At 35.7% G+C, this 26472-nt stretch overlaps 1 protein-coding gene and 1 long non-coding RNA gene across 2 annotated transcripts; both read left to right on the forward strand.

The window, feature by feature from the left end:
• The first annotated feature begins 11324 nt into the window (after positions 1-11324).
• On the forward strand, positions 11325-12065 carry LOC121642295. Its single transcript, XR_006010865.1, has 4 exons — positions 11325-11375; positions 11472-11581; positions 11692-11865; positions 11981-12065. It is a non-coding gene; the product is annotated as an uncharacterized LOC121642295 (long non-coding RNA).
• Positions 12066-19994: 7929 nt separating this feature from the next.
• LOC121641413 (SUN domain-containing protein 3-like) lies at positions 19995-23751 on the forward strand. The gene is made up of 9 exons (XM_041987524.1): positions 19995-20011; positions 21079-21169; positions 21276-21439; positions 21555-21707; positions 21804-21913; positions 22025-22198; positions 22314-22403; positions 22538-22655; positions 23660-23751. The coding sequence occupies exons 2-9, from the start codon at positions 21081-21083 to the stop codon at positions 23749-23751; spliced, it is 990 nt and encodes a 329-aa protein (XP_041843458.1). The 5' UTR covers positions 19995-20011; positions 21079-21080.
• Positions 23752-26472: the final 2721 nt, after the last annotated feature.

Below are 26472 nucleotides of genomic sequence, written 5' to 3' on the forward strand. Positions count from 1 at the left end.
CAAACAGGAAAACCAGAGTGGCTAAAACAGAGGAGGAAAGCACAAAAAGTAAAAAACAAACAAAAGCAGACAATGAAAAAAAACACCTAAAAGAACAGAGAATAGACCATAAAATGAAAATAAAACAACAACAACAACAACAACAAACAAGAAGATTTTTGTGATACATGGAGAAATGATCCAAATGCAGGACTGAGAGGAGAGACCAGCACAAGGAGGATAATCTCTCGGACATGGAAGAGGATTCAAGCCCAGAATGTAAAAAACAGACAACTACACCACTACACACTACACAGCACACACACACACACACACACATATATATATATATATATAAGCTGTGATTAATCTAACCAATAATTTTAATCATTTGACAGCCCTGTGTATGTATCTAGTGTGCTATGACATTGTTTGTGTGTCTATAACAACGTTCAATGGCAATAACAATGTCATTATGACATTATTATTGCTATTAACTTGTGCTTATCCTTTTCTCTCTCAGCAGGTGTCCCTGGCTTACCTTTACATGTATATTGTGTGTTATGACAGTATAACTTGTGCTTTTTTCCCTCGCCAGGTATCCTGACTCAGCCTCATGGTGCTTGTTTTGTCTCTCTGTCCTGTCCTCTCCATCCCCAACCGGCCGAGGCAGATGGCCGCCCTCCCTGAGCCTGGTTCTGCTGGAGGTTTATTTTTCTTTCGAAAGAAAGTTTTGTTTCCTCTCCACTGTCGCCCACGTGCATGCTCAGGATGGGGGATTGTATCGAAGATAAGATTCGATGCAATCTGTTGGTTTCCTTGGGTCCAATTACTAATTGGCTCATATGAATTAAAACTTGGACTAAATAAAATATTTAATTACTAAGTTTAATGGTTGTCTCTGAAATCTTTTTTGTTTATTCCTTTTTTCTCTTATTAATATTATGATCCCCTGCCACTTACCTGATAGAATATGAAACAGACTCCACAACAACAAACTCCTTACTTATGCAGCTCTGCTCTGTTTACAATATTTCTTTTACTCTCGGTTAGAGTAACAAAAAAACTTCATGTAGTGTCCACTAGATGTCCCTGTAATCAGTAGATTGAAACTATTCTTACACGTTATGACCACAGACTGAAAGAAACCAGATTTAAATCTTGAACTGCTTTATTTATTTAGCTGATTAACTGAGACAGAACCAAAATGTGATCACATAAACTTTACTCTTTTCCAGACTAGTCTGAGCTTATTAAACCCACATACGTTTTTTTTTGTTTTTTGTTTTTTTTTTTTTTGTTTTTTTCTTCTTAGTTTTGGCTGATAATACATATATTTTACAGTTTTAAGAACATTTAGGCTTTATCTAAATCAGCATTTACGGTACATTTTTTAAAAATGACTTGTGAGTAGGGTGATCTTTACTGAGCAGTGATCACAAGCTGCTAAGACCCGGGACTCGAACCACTACTAACTGTGCTGAGGAACAGCAAATATAGAGCCTCACTCGCCAATATCTTTTTACAAATCTTCTTAAATTTGTTTTAAAGTTGGATTAGAGAAGTTGTTTTTATGAAAATCTTCCATCAGATTCATGAACATGTTCATAGACTGTGGAATTGGTCGTATCTTTCCTCTTAGATTGGTGAATACAAATCTATCCTTAGCTAAAAGGATGGACCAGCCGGCCCTGCTTTGCATAGGTAAACACCTCAATAGTACCTGTATAAGGTTGTGACTTACTGGTGTGCAAACAGACACAGCAATGAGACAGACAAGGAAAAATAAATAACAGAATGACAAAATGATGAATAATTATAAAAAATAATGATAAAGATGTGCAGTGAAGCATGAATTTCCTAAATTTTAAAGAGTTGACTTGATCGTAAATAATCACATGGTGAGCTTCAAATCACATAAAAACAGCTTCATACACAAACAGATTATTAATTACTCCTGAACTTGGACAGCGGTCTGCAGTCTGGTCCCATGAGCGCATCAACATGCGCATCCTCATGGTGCGGTGGTAAAGGGGGAAGTGTTACACTGAGGAATAAAATTTCATCACATAGCCTACTGTACCTTCTACACTTTGTAAAGCAAATTTCCAGCTGTTGTGGCATCATTTTAAGATGCTGGTCACCTACGGAGCAAGTTGTCCATCTGATGAATCCTCCAGGTGAGTCTGATACAGGGGCGGACTACAAGGAAAGCAGGACTGAAGAAGATCCGGGACTTGACCCGGATTACTGATGGATTTTTTTAGCATGTGCTTTTATAAAAACAATGATATAGCATCTCAGCTGTCAAATTCTTTTCACCTTAAAGCAGACAAAAAACACTGGGTTACACTTGTAAATTAATATGGTTTAATGAAGCAAAATAACATAAAATCAACAATCTCAACGACTATCAACAAATCACTCAGTCAGCTGCTGATTGAAGGCACCTCAGATCACTGGTCCAGGGAATACACCACATCCACTAATAGCAGAAAATATAAAACAAGAGGGCTAAGTTTGATTATATAATTAATATATAGAAGAAAAAAATGCATCTTATTCTCTTACATGTGATCCTGGATGGCACCTCTGCTGTCTTTTCCTGCTCTGTTCTTCTTTCTTACACTGATTTCATCTCCTGTTTCTTTGGTTTCTGCACACATTTTTCGACCAATTTCCAGCTCTGCAATTTCATTTCCAATGATGCAGCTGTACTGGGTAGCATCTAACCTTTTTTTTAAAATACTGATAGTAAACAAAACACACACCTCAATCACAGTCATTTACAGTATATTTGTTTTGAACTACATAATTGATGATCTGAGGCTATTATGTTTTTGTATAATCAGGGCAGACGCTTTACAGTTTTGTCCTGTTGAGTGCGATATGATGATATAATAAATATATTGTTGGGTTGTTGTACTGTGAAAATAAATCCTCTATGGGACATTACATTAAGATGAGTTTGAGCCTGTTTTATACAAATACAATCATCCTCAAATTCATTCATACACTTCCATTAAAGGTAAAATTGTCAATAATCACTCAAATAACCAGAAACTAAAAAAAGTAATAAGTAATAATAAATAATAATAATAAGTAATAATCAATCAAGAGAGAGAGAGAGGTTCAGGTTCATAAGCCCCTTTTTGCAAGTCCAAGTCAAGTCACACATCACTTTTAAATGCATACATACATACATACATACATACATACATACATACATACATACATACATACATACATACATACATACATGCATACATACATACATACATACAAAACAACTTAAAACACAAATGAAGAAGTGCAAGGAGGACTACAGGAAGAAGTTGGAAAGTAAGCTTCAGAAAAACAATGTGAGGGATGTGTGGTCAGGAATGAAGAAGATCACTGGCTTCGGGATAAAGGAGGATCAGACTGATGGAGGTCTGGACAGAGCGAATGAACTGAACATGTTCTTCAATAGGTTTAGCTCACCTCCTGCTTCAACCCCAACTAGCCACACACCCTCCATGAGCCCACAGCTTTCCTGTCACACCTCCACTCTGTCACCCTGCAGCTCAGTCAAGGACCTGGACACAACCTCATCTCCCTCCACATCAGGACTTCCTGAAACCTCCTCTGCCTCCACCTCCACTCTGTCTGTCTCCTGTAACCAAGTCATGCAACAACTGGTGAAACTGAACCAGAACAAGGCTGCAGGTCCAGATGGTGTCAGTCCCAGAGTTCTCAAGACCTGCTCAAAACAGCTATGTCCGATTCTCCAGCACCTGTTCAACACCAGCCTGAGCCAGAGAAGAATCCCGGTGCTGTGGAAAACATCCTGCCTTGTTCCAGTGCCTAAAAAACCACAACCAGCTGAACCAAAAGACTACAGACCAGTCGCCCTGACATCTCACGTCATGAAAGTCCTGGAGAGACTCTTACTGGCTCACCTCAGCAAGCAGGTGAACACCTTTCAGGACCCATTACAGTTTGCATACCGTAATGGGCTTGGGGTTGAAGATGCCATCATATACCTGCTTCAGAGAGCCCACTCTCATCTGGACCAGTCAGGCAGCACTTTGAGGGTCATGTTCTTTGATTTCTCAAGTGCTTTTAATACGATTCAGCCTGCTCTGCTGTGTGAGAAGCTGCAGAAATTCCAGGTGGATCCCTCCACAACCACCTGGATTTACGACTACCTCACAAACAGACCACAGTTTGTGAGACTGAAAGGTTGTGTGTCTGAGATGGTGGTCAGCTGCACTGGAACACCACAAGGGACTGTACTTTCACCATTTCTATTCACGCTGTACACCTCAGACTTCCAGTACAACTCTGAGTTCTGTCATCTGCAGAAATACTCTGATGACTCAGCAGTTGTTGGGTGTATCAGTGATGGACAAGAAGCAGAGTACAGAGAACTGGTCGGTCAGTTTGTGAAATGGTGCGGTGACAATCATCTCATCTTGAATACCAAGAAAACAAAGGAGATGATTGTTGACTTCAGGAGGAACAAGAACACACATAGAAGTGTTTCCATCATGGGAGAGGAGGTGGAGGTGGTGGAGGAATACAAGTACCTTGGAGTTCAGCTGGACAACAGACTTGAGTGGAAAAGCAACACTGAGTACATTTACAAGAAAGGTCAGAGCAGACTCTACTTCTTAAGGAAGCTGAGATCTTTTAACGTCTGCACCAAAATGTTGCAAATGTTCTACAGGTCTGTTGTTGAAAGTGCAATCAGCTTTGCAGCAATCTGCTGGGGCAGCGGCATCAGAACCAGAGACTTGAAAAGAATTAACAAACTGATCAAGAAAGCTGGTTCTGTGCTTGGAGTAACTCTGGAGCCGCTGGAGTTGATCATCAAAAAAAGAATTCTGTACAAGCTGACGAAGATAATGGAAGATCCTTCACACCCTCTACACAACGCCGTGACGAAACAACAGAGTGTGTTCAGTGGGAGGCTTGTTCAAGTCCGATGCAAGACAGAGAGATACAGAAGATCCTTCCTTCCAGCAGCTATCAGGCTGAAGAACAAAGCCCTTAATTAATTAATGTGATTGTTTAAAAAAAAAAAAAAAATACTACTACTACAATATTGAATTTCCCTTTGGGATTAATAAAGTATTTTTCATTCATTCATTTCATTCATTCATACATACATACATATACATACATGCATACATACATACATACATACATACATACATACATACATACATACATACATACATACATACATACATACATATACATACATGCATACATACATACATGCATACATACATACATACATACATACATACATACATACATACATACATACATACATACATACATACATACATACATACATACATATACATACATGCATACATACATACATGCATACATACATACATACATACATACATACATACATACATACATACATACATACATACATAGTCCTGATCATGGAAATATTGGCACTAGAGTAAGTTTAGTAAGACATTAGCACAGAATCACAAACTCAAACCTGTGTAAAAATATCACCACAAAGTTCTATAAAACTCAGATAAGTTGACTCGTCAGATACTGCACTCACTCTGCAGTATATTCTTACCATATTAGTACAAATGCAGCTTTAAACTGTCCCGCTGAGCTTTTCTGTTTAGTTAAGTTGATTTTCCAGATTTCTAACTATGCAGATTTTCTTTTATTGCCAAGGATTCTCAAAATTGAGTTGTAAACAATACTTGTGTGTTTATACAGTAGCTACAGTTACATTGTGTGTAACTTTCCCGTATTGGGAACTAAAGTGGGGAGGGCGGGGATATACTTGCTTAATCCTCAACTGACAGAGTGAAGGGAATTAAAACTGAAATGTACATGAATGTTTAATAAAGGCGTAAGGATGCTGTTGGTGGTTTCTGTGATTCAGAAAGAATAGGCTACTGTAAAGAATATATAAACCATGGAGACTTTAACCTGAGAACCTCCAGCTCTGTTAATCTTTAAATTGAAGCTCATCCAACACATACACTTCTTTTAGCTGTTAAGTCTGATTTCTGATCAAAGATGGAGCGAAGACTGTATAGGCTACTCCTGCTTTTTGAAAAACTAACCAAGATAGATGCTCTACGCGAGAATGAGCGTGAGGGGGAAGCGGACAGAAGCATACGGCTTCCTGTCAGGACGTTCAAAATAAGAACGCTCATAATATAATATAATATAATATAATGAAATGAAATGAATGAAATGAAAAATACTTTATTAATCCCAAAGGGAAATTCAATAATAATATAATATAATATAATATAATAGTGAGAATAGAGAATATGTTTTCCAAAGTTGCGACTGTGACTTTACACACTTCACCAGTGGATTGTATACTTGGAGATAAGCCACTGACATCTCTTCACTGTTTCTGCATCTTTTCATAGTTTTGCACTATTAGTTGAAAGACCCAAGCTCTCTTTAAACTGACCCCCTCTGGAGTCTAACTGGACACCCCATGTGCACCTCAGAGGATTGACAGGTCCCCTACAGGAGGTTTGAAAAGTCTTTCCAGACAGGGTTTGATCGGCAGTGTCACTGCACTGAAGTAAAATTTAAAATGGTTTGTTTGTTACTCACCTTTTAGAATTTTGACTGCACATCTGAGGGTATTTTGTCTCAGTGCAAGTGCAACTTCCAATGTTATGTAAGACTGTTAATCTAATGTTAGCCTGAAGCTACGGTGTTACTGAAAAATAAATACTGAAATATAAACATGGCTCAATAAACAAATTGATATTCCAATAAACTATACAACATTTAAAAATATTTTTTCTATTGTGAAACCTTTAAAATGTGACATACACTTGTGACATTTACATTTCTACTGTAATTTTCACCTGCCTTAATTTACTTTGTATTAATATTCCTATTTATTTACTTTTCCATATCATTTTACTTTAATTTTATTTATTTAGTGCTTTTTAAAATGTCTCTCCTGCTTTATTTTTATGCTTGTAATTATTTTCTATATTATTTTCTCTTTACATTTTCTTAGCCCCAAAAGTATTTATTACTGTATTTTATGTTAAATGTTTTGCATTTTATCTATTTATTTATTTATTTATTTATTCATTTATTTATTTATTTATTTATTTATTTATTTATTTATTCACACTTTTTGTTTAAATCACCCTCACATTTATGTCCTCATTATTTCCAACCTTGCTTTTTTCTTCCTCTATTTATTTCTCCAAGCATGTTTTTTCTTTATGCTTCCTGTTTAGATTTCTGTATGCATTTCTGCCTCATCATGTAAATGAGGAAGGCGGTCTTTCAATGCGGCAGATCCTTGCCTATTGGTCAAACATTAACAATATTCATTTTTTATTTTGACAGTTGTGGTCCTCCATAGCCACACAAGTCAACGTGGCCATTCAATATGTGAAAGTGCAAATGGCCAAACGGTGCTCAATCAACAACAAACATGTTAACAACCCTGGTCTTGACCAGGTAATGGTCAAGTAATGGTGGGTAATGAAGAAAGTCCTCACTGTAGTGTATGTCTCAAAATATTAGTATCTGACAGTATGAAGCCAAAAAAGCTACAACGCTACTTTAGAACGTATCACCTACACACAAAAAACGTCTGTTGATTACTTTAGAGATAAACAACTCAACTGTTATAAATAGTATTTGTTTTACCAAAGCATCACCCATCTCATCAAAGGATTAACTCACCTTATATGAAGTATTATGCAGTTTCTGGGTCTAAACTGCACAATAAAAACTATAGCGGAGGAACTATTACTTCTCTCTGACATTGATATGGTTTTAACTAAACTGTAATTAATGAAGTAGCAGCCAATAAACTTAAAACAATTTATCTGCCAAACAATACTAATTCTGTAGCAAATTTCTTTGTACAGTTTGTCAGTGTGGGGGTGCACGTGGTACTGTGATTGGGAGGGTTTGACTTTATTGTTTCTATGAAAAGGGGGTTTGTGTGAGTGTGTGAGAGGAATACAATAATTTCCATTTTTAGTATAATTTTCTAACTATCTGAAACTTATCCCTGGCTATCTTTACTCATAGGACTGTTACAACAGCAGTATACCTGTCTCATAGTTTGATGCAGGACCTCCATTTTTAGTCACAATCAAAGATATCATTACAGTTCTTTCACGCTGATCATCTTCCATCCAGGTTCAATGTCTTTGATGTAAATTCTTTTTATGCCCAATCGTGACACCTTCAACTTTCACAAATAAATCTGTTGGTTAACGTATACTTCCTTTGTCTCTCTTTCAGCTTTGTTTGAGAGTTTCTTTGGCATTAAAGTCAAAATTTGTTTACATTTTCCAGACACAATAAAGACTGTCAGTAAAATCATTAAAAATAATTTTCATATGTTTCACAAAGAGTCAAACATATTAACAAGTTACAGATTAAAGTCTTTGTTACAGTTTAGAAAACTTCCTCTTGAAAATGCAGCTATTATTTATTTAAACTTTTATTTTAACTAAAAAGGGTGTAAGATTTACATAAAGCTATTTACTATTTAATTCTAAATACATTTAATGAATACATTAAGTTGTTATCAACAGTGAACGACCCTGTGAGGACTAAGACAACTAGTCTGACATCAGTGTGACGACTTGACTAAAACTGCAACACTATCATCCATGAACAGGGATGATCGCCCATCTGATCAACAGTTTCTATAACCTGATTCATAAAAGTGAATAAAAAGGTCTCATATTTGTGTTATATTCTTCACTTTGTCATTTTATGAAGGCATGTCCAAAACTCCGTACACCCGTGCTAAAAATCATCATTCTGTAAAAAGACCTTTTCAAAACACAAAAATCTCATGGGCTTTACCCATTCATCCATCCACCCATTTTCTATACCACTCACTACTTACATGTTGTTGTAATCTGATGTTAGTGTTAGTGTACAAAAAGGGATGACATTTAGTGGTGCATCTAGACAAATGTAATCAGTGTGACAAGAAAAAGTTGACTACACAATGTAACTGTAGCTCTTTTAAATGAACGATGGGAACCGATTCACAGCTGTGAGCCGTTCTTTTTATAAACAAATTTTTGACACTGCCTTCATCAAATCAAACTTTATTTGTAAAGCTCTTTTCATGCCATAGGCAACACAAAGTTCTTTACATGATTAAAAACAAGAATTAAAACACAAAATGAAATCTTTCACACACTCACACGCACACATGTATACACACACACGCCAAGCCCAATCTCCCCCACCTCCCTTCCAGCTAAAAATGACTGAATGAATAAATAAATAAATAAATAAATAAGAAGTAGTACAGTTGAGTAAAGTACTGTGAGTTCTATCCAAAACATTTACTAGAATTTGCACTGACTGCTCAGGTTTATTCTTTTTTATCTATATATCATATAGGTACATATTTTGATTGTTTGAATGGCTCTTTGAAAGGAATGGCTCCTCAAGATCCGGCTCCCTTCAAAGAGCCATAAATCCCATCTTTAATGTAAACGATTCTCAGAGTTTACCTTAGGCTAAAGTTGACCAAACAGCTGTAAACCAAGTACCAGGGATTAAGCCTTCTGTACCTTTACTTAGGAGACCAATGGGACAGGTCTCTCATAGGAACCCCTTGCAAACCCAAAGTGAAACATTGCAGCGATTGTAGCCCCCTAGTGGTGAACTTACAGGCGGGTGCGTTGTACGTAAGTCATTGGCCTGCTTTCATGAGAAAGATGTAAGGATTTCGTTCATAGCTATAAAGGTTATCTCACATTTACCTGGTAAATATGTTTGGGTCATGTTTATCTATTTTATTTTTTTATTTTTTTATTTACTTACTTATTTACTTGCTTGTTTATTTTTGGTTATTTCTTTTGCCATTCTGCAGTTTGTGAAAATGTTTCATTGATTATTTAAATGATTTATTTTTGACTCCAGGTTAATATTGTACAAATTTTGAAATGAGGACATTTCCTTTGAAGAGGAGGAGGTATGTAACATGATTTATTTTTCCCCAATTTCTGTAAAATTAATTTGATAAATATGCGTTACGTTAATTTACATGTTGAAGTGTACGTGCGCAGCTATTATTGTGCCGCGAGTGTGCATGAGTAAGCGCAGTAGTCGTTTGTGCGCATACACGTGCACATGCATGTATTAATGGGCGTAACGTTCGACTTGTTCTTTGATGATGTAACAAGGCAGAGGATTCTAAACCTGACATTCTGTTTTTGACATTCTGCTAAAAACTCAGAAATTTTGGGAAAAACGTTTCTCTGTTCAGCATCGATTTCAGGATTATTTCAAGTTATAGCAAAGTAAGTCATTTTCACAGTTATTTATACAGTAGCAATAAGAGTTTAAATTGTTTTTTTTTATATATACATTTCCTATCAGAAACAACTTAAAATCTGTTTGTAGACTTTCTTAAAAACACTGTTTTTTATTTTTGCCAATATAATTTTGTTTATGTTCGTGCAAATCCCTCCAGCTTTGCACGAACATAAACTTAAAATTGCACTTGTTTTCAAGCGCAGTTTTAAGTTAGGCTGCTTGTTTGACTAAATGTAAAATCATATTGTAATGTTTTATCGTATAGTGATGACAAAAATCAAAATAGTTTAGACACAGAACTTAAAAAACTGTCTTATTGTATAAGAATTTATCTGCTGAGTTGTTTTTGATATTAGGTTAAAGATGAGGAAAAAAGCAATTAATTTATTTACTTTGTGTCACTAACCATTTCTCCATTTTTCTCTTTTGAATTACAGTCATGTCACGAAGAAGCTCTAGACTGGCATCCCTTGGATATTATGATAGTAATGGTATACCAACCATAAATTACAAAGAGACACCTTGGAGGTACGTTAAAGTAGTAATATGCATAATCTTTTTTCCAGCACTGTTATTTGGTTTTCTATGTAACAGCTTTAAAACTTGTAACTAACCTAAGTTGTATTTGTCACATTCAGATCACGTAAAAGGCGAAGAGTTCGTCCTCAAGTCCCGGAGGAGATGATATCTCCTGTAGAAGACGAGTTCCCCGTCTGCAACACTTTTGATGCAGAAGAAGAGTGCAGTAAAATAAAACTGCTACTTTCTATGTTATATGTATTTTTAATAATCTTCAGTGTTGGTAAGTAATCACCTCTCTTTAAAGTTATTCAGCAACCACTATTTGATAGTTTTGTATCATGTTTATTTTTTTAAATTATGTCACTAACCTTATCATTTTATATTTCCTCCACTAGGACTTGCATTTCTGATTAGTGCAATGAGCATATATCGCCCCGAACAGTATATTGAACAACCATGTTTTCAAATCATGCACAAGGAGAATTTTAAGTTAAACTGGAAAGAACCAAAAGCAGAATTTCTGCCAAATGTTGCTCTGGCATCACTAGGTAAGTCATCATTATCAAACACAACGTGGAACTTTATATATATCACACAGCAATAATCTGTTACTAACTAACTTTATTTGTATGTTTTGCGTGCAGGAGCAAACGTTGTATCTGGCAGGACCTCAGCATCATACAATTGGAAGAGGCCATTTTTCTGCAAACTTTTTCGAACATGCAAATTAGTTTCTCCAGGAGTTGTCATACAGGTATGTACTACATTCAGAAAACATAATGATCAGTGATTATTCAACTAAATCTAACAGTATTTTTTATACATTAGACTTACCAACTAACCATAATTTCTTTTTCTGTTCAGGGATCATCAGAACTGCTTCCTGGAAACTGCTGGTCCTTTGCTGGTCAGCAAGGACACATTACTATTAACCTGTCTCACAAAGTTCCCATCAGCCATGTGACACTCGGTCACATATTGAAGTCGGTGTCTCCATCTGGCACCACACCAAGTGCACCTAAGGAGTTTTCTGTCTATGTAAGTCACCAGTTTCTTCATTACTTTAATACCAGAATCCTGCCTAACCCTTTTGTAACTTAACAGATACACAGAAAACAAAGTGTTAACCAGAAATATATCTTTTATCTTCCAGGGAAAGAAAACAGTAGAAGATGAGGGAACTCTTCTTGGAACCTTTACATATGATAATGATGGAGACCAGTTCCAAACTTTTAAAACAGAGGTAATTATAAAGCTATGCTATCATGCACGTGAGCATGTGCATACATAAAATGTATCCAATCTATTCCTTTATTTTCCTCTTCTATTTACACATCACACTGACACTAACACTCATTTGTCTTTTTTGTCCCACAGGACCATAGTGAGGACATGTTTAGTTCAGTAAAGTTAAAGGTGAACAGCAACTGGGGCAAGCCGGAGTACACCTGTCTGTACAATGTCAGAGTACACGGGATGATAAGTAGCCCATACAGTAACCAGAAAATGCTAGAGTAGAATAAAACACACAAAAAAATATTAATTTAACAAAACAAAACAAAACAAAAACCTAAAAGATCAACGAGCAACGGGTTTAAATACACAAAGGACAACTAACAAGAAACAGGCTAAGTGAGTTAGCTGAAACAAAGCAGGTGCATTAATGACAGGAAGAAGGACGCAAAACAGAAAACACAAGGAAAACCTACAAAATAAGACAAGAAAAACAGAAAACAGAACAATCAATCAATCAAAACCAGAGACCCTGGCAGGTAGGATCCAAATGCAGGACTGAGATGAGAGACCAGCACAAGGAGGATAATCTCTCAGACATGGAAGAGGATTCAAGCCCAGAATGTAAAAAACATAACAGAACTCTAAGAAAAACAAAGCAAAACACAAAGATCATAAAAACAAACAAACAAACAAAACAAAACAAACAAACAGAAAAACAAACAGAGTGGCTAAAACAGAGGAGGAAAGCACAAAAAGTAAAAAAACAAACAAACAAAAGCAGACAATGGAAAAAAACACCTAAAAGACCAGAGAATAGACCATAAAATGAAAATAAAAAAACAACAACAACAACAACAAACAAGAAGATTTTTGTGATACATGGAGAAAGGATCCAAATGCAGGACTGAGAGGAGAGACCAGCACAAGGAGGATAATCTCTCGGACATGGAAGAGGATTCAAGCCCAGAATGTAAAAAACAGACAACTACACCACTACACACTACACAGCACACACACACACACACACACATATATATATATATATATAAGCTGTGATTAATCTAACCAATAATTTTAATCATTTGACAGCCCTGTGTATGTATCTAGTGTGCTATGACATTGTTTGTGTGTCTATAACAATGTGCAATGGCAATAACAATGTCATTATGACATTATTATTGCTATTAACTTGTGCTTATCCTTTTCTCTCTCAGCAGGTGTCCCTGGCTTACCTTTACATGTATATTGTGTGTTATGACAGTATAACTTGTGCTTTTTTCCCTCGCCAGGTATCCTGACTCAGCCTCATGGTGCTTGTTTTGTCTCTCTGTCCTGTCCTCTCCATCCCCAACCGGCCGAGGCAGATGGCCGCCCTCCCTGAGCCTGGTTCTGCTGGAGGTTTATTTTTCTTTCGAAAGAAAGTTTTGTTTCCTCTCCACTGTCGCCCACGTGCATGCTCAGGATGGGGGATTGTATCGAAGATAAGATTCGATGCAATCCGTTGGTTTCCTTGGGTCCAATTACTAATTGGCTCATATAAATTAAAACTTGGGCTAAATAAAATATTTAATTACTAAGTTTAATGGTTGTCTCTGAAATCTTTTTTGTTTATTCCTTTTTTCTCTTATTAATATTATGATCCCCTGCCACTTACCTGATAGAATATGAAACAGACTCCACAACAACAAATTCCTTACTTATGCAGCTCTGCTCTGTTTACAATATTTCTTTTACTCTCGATTAGAGTAACAAAAAAAATTCATGTAGTGTCCACTAGATGTCACTGTAATCAGTAGATTGAAACTATTTTGACACGTTATGACCACAGACTGAAAGAAACCAGATTTAAATCTTGAACTGCTTTATTTATTTAGCTGATTAACTGAGACAGAAGTAAAATGTGATCACATAAATTTTAGTCTTTTCCAGACTAGTCTGAGCTTATTAAACCCACATACGTTTTTTTTGTTGTTGTTGTTGTTGTTGTTTTTTTCTTCTTAGTTTTGGCTAATAATACATATATTTTACAGTTTTAAGAACATTTAGGCTTTATCTAAATCAGCATTTACGGTACATTTTTTAAAAATGACTTGTGAGTAGGGTGATCTTTACTGAGCAGTGATCACAAGCTGCTAAGACCCGGGACTCGAACCACTGCTGACTGTGCTGAGGAACAGCAAATATAGAGCCTCATTCGCCAATATTTTTTCACAAATCTTCTGAAACTTGTTTTAAAGTTGGATTAGAGAAGTTGTTTTTATGAAAATCTTCCATCAGATTCATGAACATGTTCATAGACTGTGGAATTGGTCGTATCTTTCCTCTTAGATTGGTGAATACAAATCTATCCTTAGCTAAAAGGATGGACCAGCCGGCCCTGCTTTGCATAGGTAAACACCTCAATAGTACCTGTATAAGGTTGTGACTTACTGGTGTGCAAACAGACACAGCAATGAGACAGACAAGGAAAAATAAATAACAGAATGACAAAATGATGAATAATTATAAAAAATAATGATAAAGATGTGCAGTGAAGCATGAATTTCCTAAATTTTAAAGCGTTGACTTGATCGTAAATAATCACATGGTGAGCTTCAAATCATATAAAAATAGCTTTATACACAAACAGATTATTAATTACTCCTGAACTTGGACAGCGGTCTGCAGTCTGGTCCCATGAGCGCATCAACACGCGCATCCTCATGGTGCGGTGGTAAAGGGGGAAGTGGTACACTGAGGAATAAAATTTCATCACATAGCCTACTGTACCTTCTACACTTTGTAAAGCAAATTTCCAGCTGTTGTGGCATCATTTTAAGATGCTGGTCACCTACGGAGCAAGTTGTCCATCTGATGAATCCTCCAGGTGAGTCTGATACAGGGGCGGACTACAAGGAAAGCAGGACTGAAGAAGATCCGGGACTTGACCCAGATTACTGATGGATTTTTTTAGCATGTGCTTTTTTAAAAACAATGATACAGCATCTCAGCTGTCAAATTCTTTTCACCTTAAAGCAGACAAAAAACACTGGGTTACACTTGTAAATTAATTTGGTTTAATGAAGCAAAATAACATAAAATCAACAATCTCAACGACTATCAACAAATCACTCAGTCAGCTGCTGATTGAAGGCACCTCAGATCACTGGTCCAGGGAATACACCACATCCACTAATAGCAGAAAAGATAAAACAAGAGGGCTAAGTTTGATTATATAATTAATATATAGAAGAAAAAAATGCATCTTATTCTCTTACATGTGATCCTGGATGGCACCTCTGCTGTCTTTTCCTGCTCTGTTCTTCTTTCTTACACTGATTTCATCTCATGTTTCTTTGGTTTCTGCACACATTTTTCGACCAATTTCCAGCTCTGTAATTTCATTTCCAATGATGCAGCTGTACTGGGTAGCATCTAACCTTTTTTTAAAACACTGATAGTAAACAAAACACACACCTCAATCACCGTCATGTACAGTATATTTGTCTTGAACTACATAATTGATGATCTGAGGCTATTATCTTTTTGTATAATCAGGGCAGACGCTTTACAGTTTTGTCCTGTTGAGTGCGATATGATGATATAATAAATATATTGTTGGGTTGTTGTACTGTGAAAATAAATCCTCTATGGGACATTACATTAAGATGAGTTTGAGCCTGTTTTATACAAATACAATCATCCTCAAATTCATTCATACACTTCCATTAAAGGTAAAATTGTCAATCATCACTCAAATAACCAGAAACTAAAAAAAGTAATAAGTAATAATGAATAATAATAATAAGTAATAATCGGTCGAGAGAGAGAGAGAGAGGTTCAGGTTCACAAGTCCCTTTTTGCAAGTCCAAGTTAAGTCACACGTCACTTTTAAATGTAATGAGTAATGTGCCTTGCTATTCCTGCCATCTGGTCTGCGTAGAAGATGTATTATAATATCCAAGGAATTAAAAATTCCTACTCACCCTTTATCTACCAGCATTTAGTAACAGCACTGATCTGTAACTTAAACAAATACTCTGCCCCTCTCCTCTGGATGATTTCTTTACTGAATTTGGAAAACCTGGAGTAAATATGTTCTTAACATCCAAAAAAAACCATCTGTACCTACAGAGAAACTTTCTAAACTAATACTGCAGTTCATAGCATTTTACCTGTATGCAGAGGAGGGCCAGTATGCTACACTTTAATGCAGGATTACCACCTGCCCTGTATGTTGTAGATGTTTTCCTGCAGCAACACACCTGATGTCTGATACTGCACTCACTCTGCAGTATATTCTTACCATTTTAGTACAAATGCAGCTTTAAACTGTCCCGCTGAGCTTTTCAGTTTAGTTAAGTTGATTTTCCAGATTTCTAACTATGCAGATTTTCTTTTATTGCCAACGATTCTCAAAATTGAGTTGTAAACAATACTTGTGTGTTTATACAGTAGCTACAGTTACATTGTGTGTAACTTTCCCGTATTGGGAACTAAAGTGGGGAGGGCGGGGAAATACTTGCTTATTCCTCCACTGACAGAGTGAAGGGAATTAAAACTGAAATGTGCATGAATGTTTAATAAAGGCGTAAGGATGCTGTTGGTGGTTTCTGTGATTCAGAAAGAATAGGCTACTGAAAAGAATATATAAACCATGGAGACTTTAACCTGAGAACCTCCAGCTCTGTTAATCTTTAAATTGAAGCTCATCCAACACATACACTTCTTTTAGCTGTTAAGTCTGATTTCTGATAAAAGATGGAGCGAAGACTGTATAGGCTACTCCTGCTTTTTGAAAAACTAACCAAGATAGATGCTCTACGCGAGAATGAGCGTGAGGGGGAAGCGGACAGAAGCATACGGCTTCCTGTCAGGACGTTCAAAATAAGAACGCTCATAATATAATATAATATAATATAATATAATATAATATAATATAATATAATATAATATAATATAATATAATATAATATAATATAATATAATATAATATAATATAATAGTGAGAATAGAGAATATGTTTTCCAAAGTTGCGACTGTGACTTTACACACTTTCACCAGTGGATTCTATACTTGGAGATAAGCCACTGACATCTCTTCACTGTTTCTGCATCTTTTCATAGTTTTGCACTATTAGTTGAAAGACCCAAGCTCTCTTTAAACTGACCCCCTCTGGAGTCTAACTGGACACCCCATGTGCACCTCAGAGGATTGACAGGTCCCCTACAGGAGGTTTGAAAAGTCTTTCCAGACAGGGTTTGATCGGCAGTGTCACTGCACTGAAGTAAATTTTAAAATGGTTTGTTTGTTACTCACCTTTTAGAATTTTGACTGCACATCTGAGGGTATTTTGTCTCAGTGCAAGTGCAACTTCCAATGTTATGTAAGACTGTTGATCTAATGTTAGCCTGAAGCTACGGTGTTACTGAAAAATAAATACTGAAATATAAACATGGCTCAATAAACAAACTGATATTCCAAAAAACTATACAATATTTAAAAATATTATTTCTATTGTGAAACCTTTAAAATGTGACATACACTTATGACATTTACATTTCTTTTGTAATTTTCACCTGCTTTAATTTACTTTGTATTAATATTCCTATTTATTTACTTTTCCATATCATTTTACTTTCATTTTATTTATTTAGTGCTTTTTAAAATGTCTCTCCTGCTTTATTTTTATGCTTGTAATTATTTTCTATATTATTTTCTCTTTACATTTTCTTAGCCCCAAAAGTATTTATTACTGTATTTTATGTTAAATGTTTTGCATTTTATCTATTTATTTATTTATTCACACTTTTTGTTTAAATCACCCTCACATTTACATCCTCATTATTTCCAACCTTGCTCGTTTCTTCCTCTATTTATTTCTCCAAGCATGTTTTTTCTTTATGCTTCTTGTTTAGATTTCTGTATGCATTTCTGCCTCATCATGTAAATGAGGAAGGCGGTCTTTCAATGCGGCAGATCCTTGCCTATAGGTCAAACATTAACAATATTCATTTTTTATTTTGACAGTTGTGGTCCTCCATAGCCACACAAGTCAACGTGGCCATTCAATATGTGAAAGTGCAAATGGCCAAACGGTGATCAATCAACAACAAACATGTCAACAACCCTGGTCTTGACCAGGTAATGGTCAAGTAATGGTGGGTAATGAAGAAAGTCCTCACTGTGGTGTATGTCTCAAAATATTAGTATCTGACAGTATGAAGCCAAAAAAGCTACAATGCTACTTTAGAACGTAATGGTCAAGTAATCTGAAACTTATCCCTGGCTATCTTTACTCATAGGACTGTTACAACAGCAGTATACCTGTCTCATAGTTTGATGCAGGACCTCCATTTTTAGTCACAATCAAAGATATCATTACAGTTCTTTCACGCTGATCATCTTCCATCCAGGTTCAATGTCTTTGATGTAAATTCTTTTTATGCCCAATCGTGACACCTTCAACTGTCACAAATAAATCTGTTGGTTAACGTATACTTCCTTTGTCTCTCTGTCAGCTTTGTTTGAGAGTTTCTTTGGCATTAAAGTCAAAATTTGTTTACATTTTCCAGACACAATAAAGACTGTCAGTAAAATCATTGAAAATAATTTTCATATGTTTCACAAAGAGTCAAACATGTTAACAAGTTACAGATTAAAGTCTTTGTTACAGTTTAGAAAACTTCCTCTTGAAAATGCAGCTATTATTTATTTAAACTTTTATTTTAACTAAAAAGGGTGTAAGATTTACATAAAGCTATTTACTATTTAATTCTAAATACATTTAATGAATACATTAAGTTGTTATCAACAGTGAACGACCCTGTGAGGACTAAGACAACTAGTCTGACATCAGTGTGACGACTTGACTAAAACTGCAACACTATCATCCATGAACAGGGATGATCGCCCATCTGATCAACAGTTTCTATAACCTGATTCATAAAAGTGAATAAAAAGGTCTCATATTTGTGTTATATTCTTCACTTTGTCATTTTATGAAGGCATGTCCAAAACTCCGTACACCCGTGCTAAAAATCATCATTCTGTAAAAAGACCTTTTCAAAACACAAAAATCTCATGGGCTTTACCCATTCATCCATCCACCCATTTTCTATACCACTCACTACTTACATGTTGTTGTATTCTGATGTTAGTGTTAGTGTACAAAAAGGGATGACATTTAGTGGTGCATCTAGACAAATGTAATCAGTGTGACAAGAAAAAGTTGACTACACAATGTAACTGTAGCTCTTTTAAATGAACGATGGGAACCGATTCACAGCTGTGAGCCGTTCTTTTTATAAACAAATTTTTGACACTGCCTTCATCAAATCAAACTTTATTTGTAAAGCTCTTTTCATGCCATAGGCAACACAAAGTTCTTTACATGATTAAAAACCAGAATTAAAACACAAAATGAAATCTTTCACACACTCACACGCACACATGTATACACACACACGCCAAGCCCAATCTCCCCCACCTCCCTTCCAGCTAAAAATGACTGAATGAATAAATAAATAAATAAATAAATAAGAAGTAGTACAGTTAAGTAAAATACTGTGAGTTCTATCCAAAACATTTACTAGAATTTGCACTGACTGCTCAGGTTTATCCTTTTTTATCTATATTTTTCCTATAATTTTTTATCTTGTATATTAGATTTCATATAGGTACATATTTTGATTGTTTGAATGGCTCTTTGAAAGGAATGGCTCCTCAAGATCCGGCTCCCTTCAAAGAGCCATAAATCCCATCTATAATGTAAACGATTCTCAGAGTTTACCTTAGGCTAAAGTTGACCAAACAGCTGTAAACCAAGTACCAGGGATTAAGCCTTCTGTACCTTTACTTTGGAGACCAACGGGACAGGTCTCTCATAGGAACCCCTTGCAAACCCAAAGTGAAACATTGCAGCGATTGTAGCCCCCTAGTGGTGAACTTACAAGCGGGTGCGTTGTACGTAAGTCACTGGCCTGCTTTCTTGAGAAAGATGTAAGGATTTCGTTCATAGCTATAAAGGTTAGCTCACATTTACCTGGTAAATATGTTTGGGTCATGTTTATCTATTTTATTTTATTTTATTTTTTTATTTACTTACTTATTTACTTGCTTGTTTATTTTTGGTTATTTCTTTTGCCATTCTGCAGTTTGTGAAAATGTTTCATTGATTATTTAAATGATTTATTTTTGACTCCAGGTTAATATTGTACAAATTTTGAAATGAGGACATTTCCTTTGAAGAGGAGGAGGTATGTAACATGATTTATTTTTCCCCAATTTCTGTAAAATTAATTTGATAAATATGCGTTACGTTAATTTACATGTTGAAGTGTACGTGCGCAGCTATTATTGTGCCGCGAGTGTGCATGAGTAAGCGCACTAGTCGTCTGTGCGCATACACGTGCACATGCATGTATTAATGGGCGTAACGTTCGATTTGTTCTTTGATGATGTAACAAGGCAGAGGATTCTAAACCTGACATTCTGTTTTTGACATTCTGCTAAAAACTCAGAAACTTTGGGAAAAACGTTTCTCTGTTCAGCATCGATTTCAGGATTATTTCAAGTTATAACAAAGTAAGTCATTTTCACAGTTATTTATACAGTAGCAATAAGAGTTTAAATTGTTTTTTTTATACATTTCCTATCAGAAACAACTTAAAATCTGTTTGTAGATTTTCTTAAAAACACTGTTTTTTTATTTTTGCCAATATACTTTTGTTTATGTTCGTGCAAATCCCTCCAGCTTTGCACGAACATAAACTTAAAATTGCACTTTTTTTCAAGCGCAGTTTTAAGTTAGGCTGCTTGTTTGACTAAATGTAAAATCATATTGTAATGTTTTATCGTATAGTGATGACAAAAATCAAAATAGTTTAGACACAGAACTAAAAAAAACTGTCTTATTGTATAAGAATTTATCTGCTGAGTTGTTTTTGATATTAGGTTAAAGATGAGGAAAAAAGCAATTAATTTATTTACTTTGTGTCACTAACCATTTCTCCATTTTTCCCTTTTGAATTACAGTCATGTCACGAAGAAGCTCTAGACTGGCATCCCTTGGATACTATGATAGTAATGGTATACCAACCATTAATTACAAAGAGACACCTTGGAGGTACGTTAAAGTAGTAATATGCATATTTTTCCAGCACTGTTATTTGGTTTTCTATGTAACAGCTTTAAAACTTGTAACTAACCTAATTTCTATTTGTCACATTCAGATCACGTAAAAGGCGAAGAGTTCGTCCTCAAGTCCCGGAGGAGATGATATCTCCTGTAGAAGACGAGTTCCCCGTCTGCAACACTTTTGATGCAGAAGAAGAGTGCAGTAAAATAAAACTGCTACTTTCTATGTTATATGTATTTTTAATAATCTTCAGTGTTGGTAAGTAATCACCTCTCTCTCAAGTTATTCAGCAACCACTATTTGATAGTTTTGTATCATGTTTATTTTTTTAAATTATGTCACTAACCTTATCATTTTATATTTCCTCCACTAGGACTTGCATTTCTGATTAGTGCAATGAGCATATATCGCCCAGAACAGTATATTGAACAACCATGTTTTCAAATCATGTACAAGGAGAATTTTAAGTTAAAGTGGAAAGAACCAAAAGCAGAATTTCTGCCAAATGTTGCTCTGGCATCACTAGGTAAGTCATCATTATCAAACACAACGTGGAACTTTATATATATCACACAGCAATAATTTGTTACTAACTAACTTTATTTGTATGTTTTGCGTGCAGGAGCAAACGTTGTATCTGGCAGGACCTCAGCATCATACAATTGGAAGAGGCCATTTTTCTGCAAACTTTTTCGAACATGCAAATTAGTTTCTCCAGGAGTTGTCATACAGGTATGTACTACATTCAGAAAACATAATGATCAGTGATTATTCAACTAAATCTAACAGTATTTTTTTATACATTAGACCTACCAACTAACCATAATTTCTTTTTCTGTTCAGGGATCATCAGAGCTGCTTCCTGGAAACTGCTGGTCCTTTGCTGGTCAGCAAGGACACATTACTATTAACCTGTCTCACAAAGTTCCCATCAGCCATGTGACTCTGGGTCACATATTGAAGTCGGTGTCTCCATCTGGCACCACACCAAGTGCACCTAAGGAGTTTTCTGTCTATGTAAGTCACCAGTTTTTTCATTACTTTAATACCAGAATCCTGCCTAACCCTTTTTTAACTTAACAGATACACAGAAAACAAAGTGTTAACCAGAAGTATATCTTTTATCTTCCAGGGAAAGAAAACAGTAGAAGATGAGGGAACTCTTCTTGGAACCTTTACATATGATAATAATGGAGACCAGTTCCAAACTTTTAAAACAGAGGTAATTATAAAGCTATGCTATCATGCATGTGAGCATGTGCATACATAAAATGTATCTAATCTATTGCTTTATTTTCCGCTTCTATTTACACATCACACTGACACTAACACTCATTTGTCTTTTTTGTCCCACAGGACCATAGCGAGGACATGTTTAGTTCAGTAAAGTTAAAGGTGAACAGCAACTGGGGCAAGCCGGAGTACACCTGTCTGTACAATGTCAGAGTACACGGGATGATAAGTAGCCCATACAGTAACCAGAAAATGCTAGAATAAAACACACAAAAAAATATCAATTTAACAAAACAAAACACAACAAAACCTAAAAGATCAACGAGCGACGGGTTTAAATACACAAAGGACAACTAATAAGAAACAGGCTAAGTGAGTTAGCTGAAACAAAGCAGGTGCATTAATGACAGGAAGAAGGAAGCAAAACAGAAAACACAAGGAAAACCTACAAAATAAGACAAGAAAAACAGAAAACAGAACAATCAATCAATCAAAACCAGAGACCCTGGCAGGTAGCATCCAAATGCAGGACTGAGATGAGAGACCAGCACAAGGAGGATAATCTCTCAGACATGGAAGAGGATTCAAGCCCAGAATGTAAAAAACATAACAGAACTCTAAGAAAAACAAAGCAAAACACAGAGATCATAAAAACAAACAAAACAAACAAACAGGAAAACCAGAGTGGCTAAAACAGAGGAGGAAAGCACAAAAAGTAAAAAACAAACAAAAGCAGACAATGAAAAAAAACACCTAAAAGAACAGAGAATAGACCATAAAATGAAAATAAAACAACAACAACAACAACAAACAAGAAGATTTTTGTGATACATGGAGAAATGATCTAAATGCAGGACTGAGAGGAGAGACCAGCACAAGGAGGATAATCTCTCGGACATGGAAGAGGATTCAAGCCCAGAATGTAAAAAACAGACAACTACACCACTACACACTACACAGCACACACACACACACACACACACACACATATATATAAGCTGTGATTAATCTAACCAATAATTTTAATCATTTGACAGCCCTGTGTATGTATCTAGTGTGCTATGACATTGTTTGTGTGTCTATAACAACGTGCAATGGCAATAACAATGTCATTATGACATTATTATTGCTATTAACTTGTGCTTATCCTTTTCTCTCTCAGCAGGTGTCCCTGGCTTACCTTTACATGTATACATGTATATTGTGTGTTATGACAGTATAACTTGTGCTTTTTTCCCTCGCCAGGTATCCTGACTCAGCCTCATGGTGCTTGTTTTGTCTCTCTGTCCTGTCCTCTCCATCCCCAACCGGCCGAGGCAGATGGCCGCCCTCCCTGAGCCTGGTTCTGCTGGAGGTTTATTTTTCTTTCGAAAGAAAGTTTTGTTTCCTCTCCACTGTCGCCCACGTGCATGCTCAGGATGGGGGATTGTATCGAAGATAAGATTCGATGCAATCCGTTGGTTTCCTTGGGTCCAATTACTAATTGGCTCATATAAATTAAAACTTGGACTAAATAAAATATTTAATTACTAAGTTTAATGGTTGTCTCTGAAATCTTTTTTGTTTATTCCTTTTTTCTCTTATTAATATTATGATCCCCTGCCACTTACCTGATAGAATATGAAACAGACTCCACAACAACAAATTCCTTACTTATGCAGCTCTGCTCTGTTTACAATATTTCTTTTACTCTCGGTTAGAGTAACAAAAAAACTTCATGTAGTGTCCACTAGATGTCCCTGTAATCAGTAGATTGAAACTATTCTTACACGTTATGACCACAGACTGAAAGAAACCAGATTTAAATCTTGAACTGCTTTATTTATTTAGCTGATTAACTGAGACAGAACCAAAATGTGATCACATAAACTTTAGTCTTTTCCAGACTAGTCTGAGCTTATTAAACTCACATACGTTTTTTTTTTTGTTTTGTTTTGTTTTGTTTTTTTCTTCTTAGTTTTGGCTGATAATACATATATTTTACAGTTTTAAGAACATTTAGGCTTTATCTAAATCAGCATTTACGGTACATTTTTTAAAAATGACTTGTGAGTAGGGTGATCGTTACTGAGCAGTGATCACAAGCTGCTAAGACCCGGGACTCGAACCACTACTAACTGTGCTGAGGAACAGCAAATATAGAGCCTCACTCGCCAATATCTTTTTACAAATCTTCTTAAATTTGTTTTAAAGTTGGATTAGAGAAGTTGTTTTTATGAAAATCTTCCATCAGATTCATGAACATGTTCATAGACTGTGGAATTGGTCGTATCTTTCCTCTTAGATTGGTGAATACAAATCTATCCTTAGCTAAAAGGATGGACCAGCCGGCCCTGCTTTGCATAGGTAAACACCTCAATAGTACCTGTATAAGGTTGTGACTTACTGGTGTGCAAACAGACACAGCAATGAGACAGACAAGGAAAAATAAATAACAGAATGACAAAATGATGAATAATTATAAAAAATAATGATAAAGATGTGCAGTGAAGCATGAATTTCCTAAATTTTAAAGCGTTGACTTGATCGTAAATAATCACATGGTGAGCTTCAAATCACATAAAAACAGCTTCATACACAAACAGATTATTAATTACTCCTGAACTTGGACAGCGGTCTGCAGTCTGGTCCCATGAGCGCATCAACATGCGCATCCTCATGGTGCGGTGGTAAAGGGGGAAGTGTTACACTGAGGAATAAAATTTCATCACATAGCCTACTGTACCTTCTACACTTTGTAAAGCAAATTTCCAGCTGTTGTGGCATCATTTTAAGATGCTGGTCACCTACGGAGCAAGTTGTCCATCTGATGAATCCTCCAGGTGAGTCTGATACAGGGGCGGACTACAAGGAAAGCAGGACTGAAGAAGATCCGGGACTTGACCCGGATTACTGATGGATTTTTTTAGCATGTGCTTTTATAAAAACAATGATATAGCATCTCAGCTGTCAAATTCTTTTCACCTTAAAGCAGACAAAAAACACTGGGTTACACTTGTAAATTAATATGGTTTAATGAAGCAAAATAACATAAAATCAACAATCTCAACGACTATCAACAAATCACTCAGTCAGCTGCTGATTGAAGGCACCTCAGATCACTGGTCCAGGGAATACACCACATCCACTAATAGCAGAAAATATAAAACAAGAGGGCTAAGTTTGATTATATAATTAATATATAGAAGAAAAAAATGCATCTTATTCTCTTACATGTGATCCTGGATGGCACCTCTGCTGTCTTTTCCTGCTCTGTTCTTCTTTCTTACACTGATTTCATCTCCTGTTTCTTTGGTTTCTGCACACATTTTTCGACCAATTTCCAGCTCTGCAATTTCATTTCCAATGATGCAGCTGTACTGGGTAGCATCTAACCTTTTTTTTAAAATACTGATAGTAAACAAAACACACACCTCAATCACCGTCATGTACAGTATATTTGTTTTGAACTACATAATTGATGATCTGAGGCTATTATGTTTTTGTATAATCAGGGCAGACGCTTTACAGTTTTGTCCTGTTGAGTGCGATATGATGATATAATAAATATATTGTTGGGTTGTTGTACTGTGAAAATAAATCCTCTATGGGACATTACATTAAGATGAGTTTGAGCCTGTTTTATACAAATACAATCATCCTCAAATTCATTCATACACTTCCATTAAAGGTAAAATTGTCAATAATCACTCAAATAACCAGAAACTAAAAAAAGTAATAAGTAATAATAAATAATAATAATAAGTAATAATCAATCAAGAGAGAGAGAGAGGTTCAGGTTCATAAGCCCCTTTTTGCAAGTCCAAGTCAAGTCACACATCACTTTTAAATGCATACATACATACATACATACATACATACATACATACATACATACATACATACATACATACATACATACATACATACATACATACATACATGCATACATACATACATACATACAAAACAACTTAAAACACAAATGAAGAAGTGCAAGGAGGACTACAGGAAGAAGTTGGAAAGTAAGCTTCAGAAAAACAATGTGAGGGATGTGTGGTCAGGAATGAAGAAGATCA

Source organism: Melanotaenia boesemani, chromosome 6 (genome assembly GCF_017639745.1).
Source record: "Melanotaenia boesemani isolate fMelBoe1 chromosome 6, fMelBoe1.pri, whole genome shotgun sequence".
Taxonomy (NCBI): Eukaryota; Metazoa; Chordata; class Actinopteri; order Atheriniformes; family Melanotaeniidae; genus Melanotaenia; species Melanotaenia boesemani.

Excerpts from the sequence above, each read along its gene's own strand:
- LOC121641413 (XM_041987524.1), top strand. The coding sequence starts at position 21,081 with ATGTCACGAAGAAGCTCTAGACTGGCATCCCTTGGATACTATGATAGT. Across the intron at positions 21,440-21,554 it reads TTTAATAATCTTCAGTGTTG|GACTTGCATTTCTGATTAGT; the intron begins GTAAGTAATCAC and ends TTCCTCCACTAG. Across the intron at positions 22,199-22,313 it reads CTAAGGAGTTTTCTGTCTAT|GGAAAGAAAACAGTAGAAGA; the intron begins GTAAGTCACCAG and ends TTTATCTTCCAG.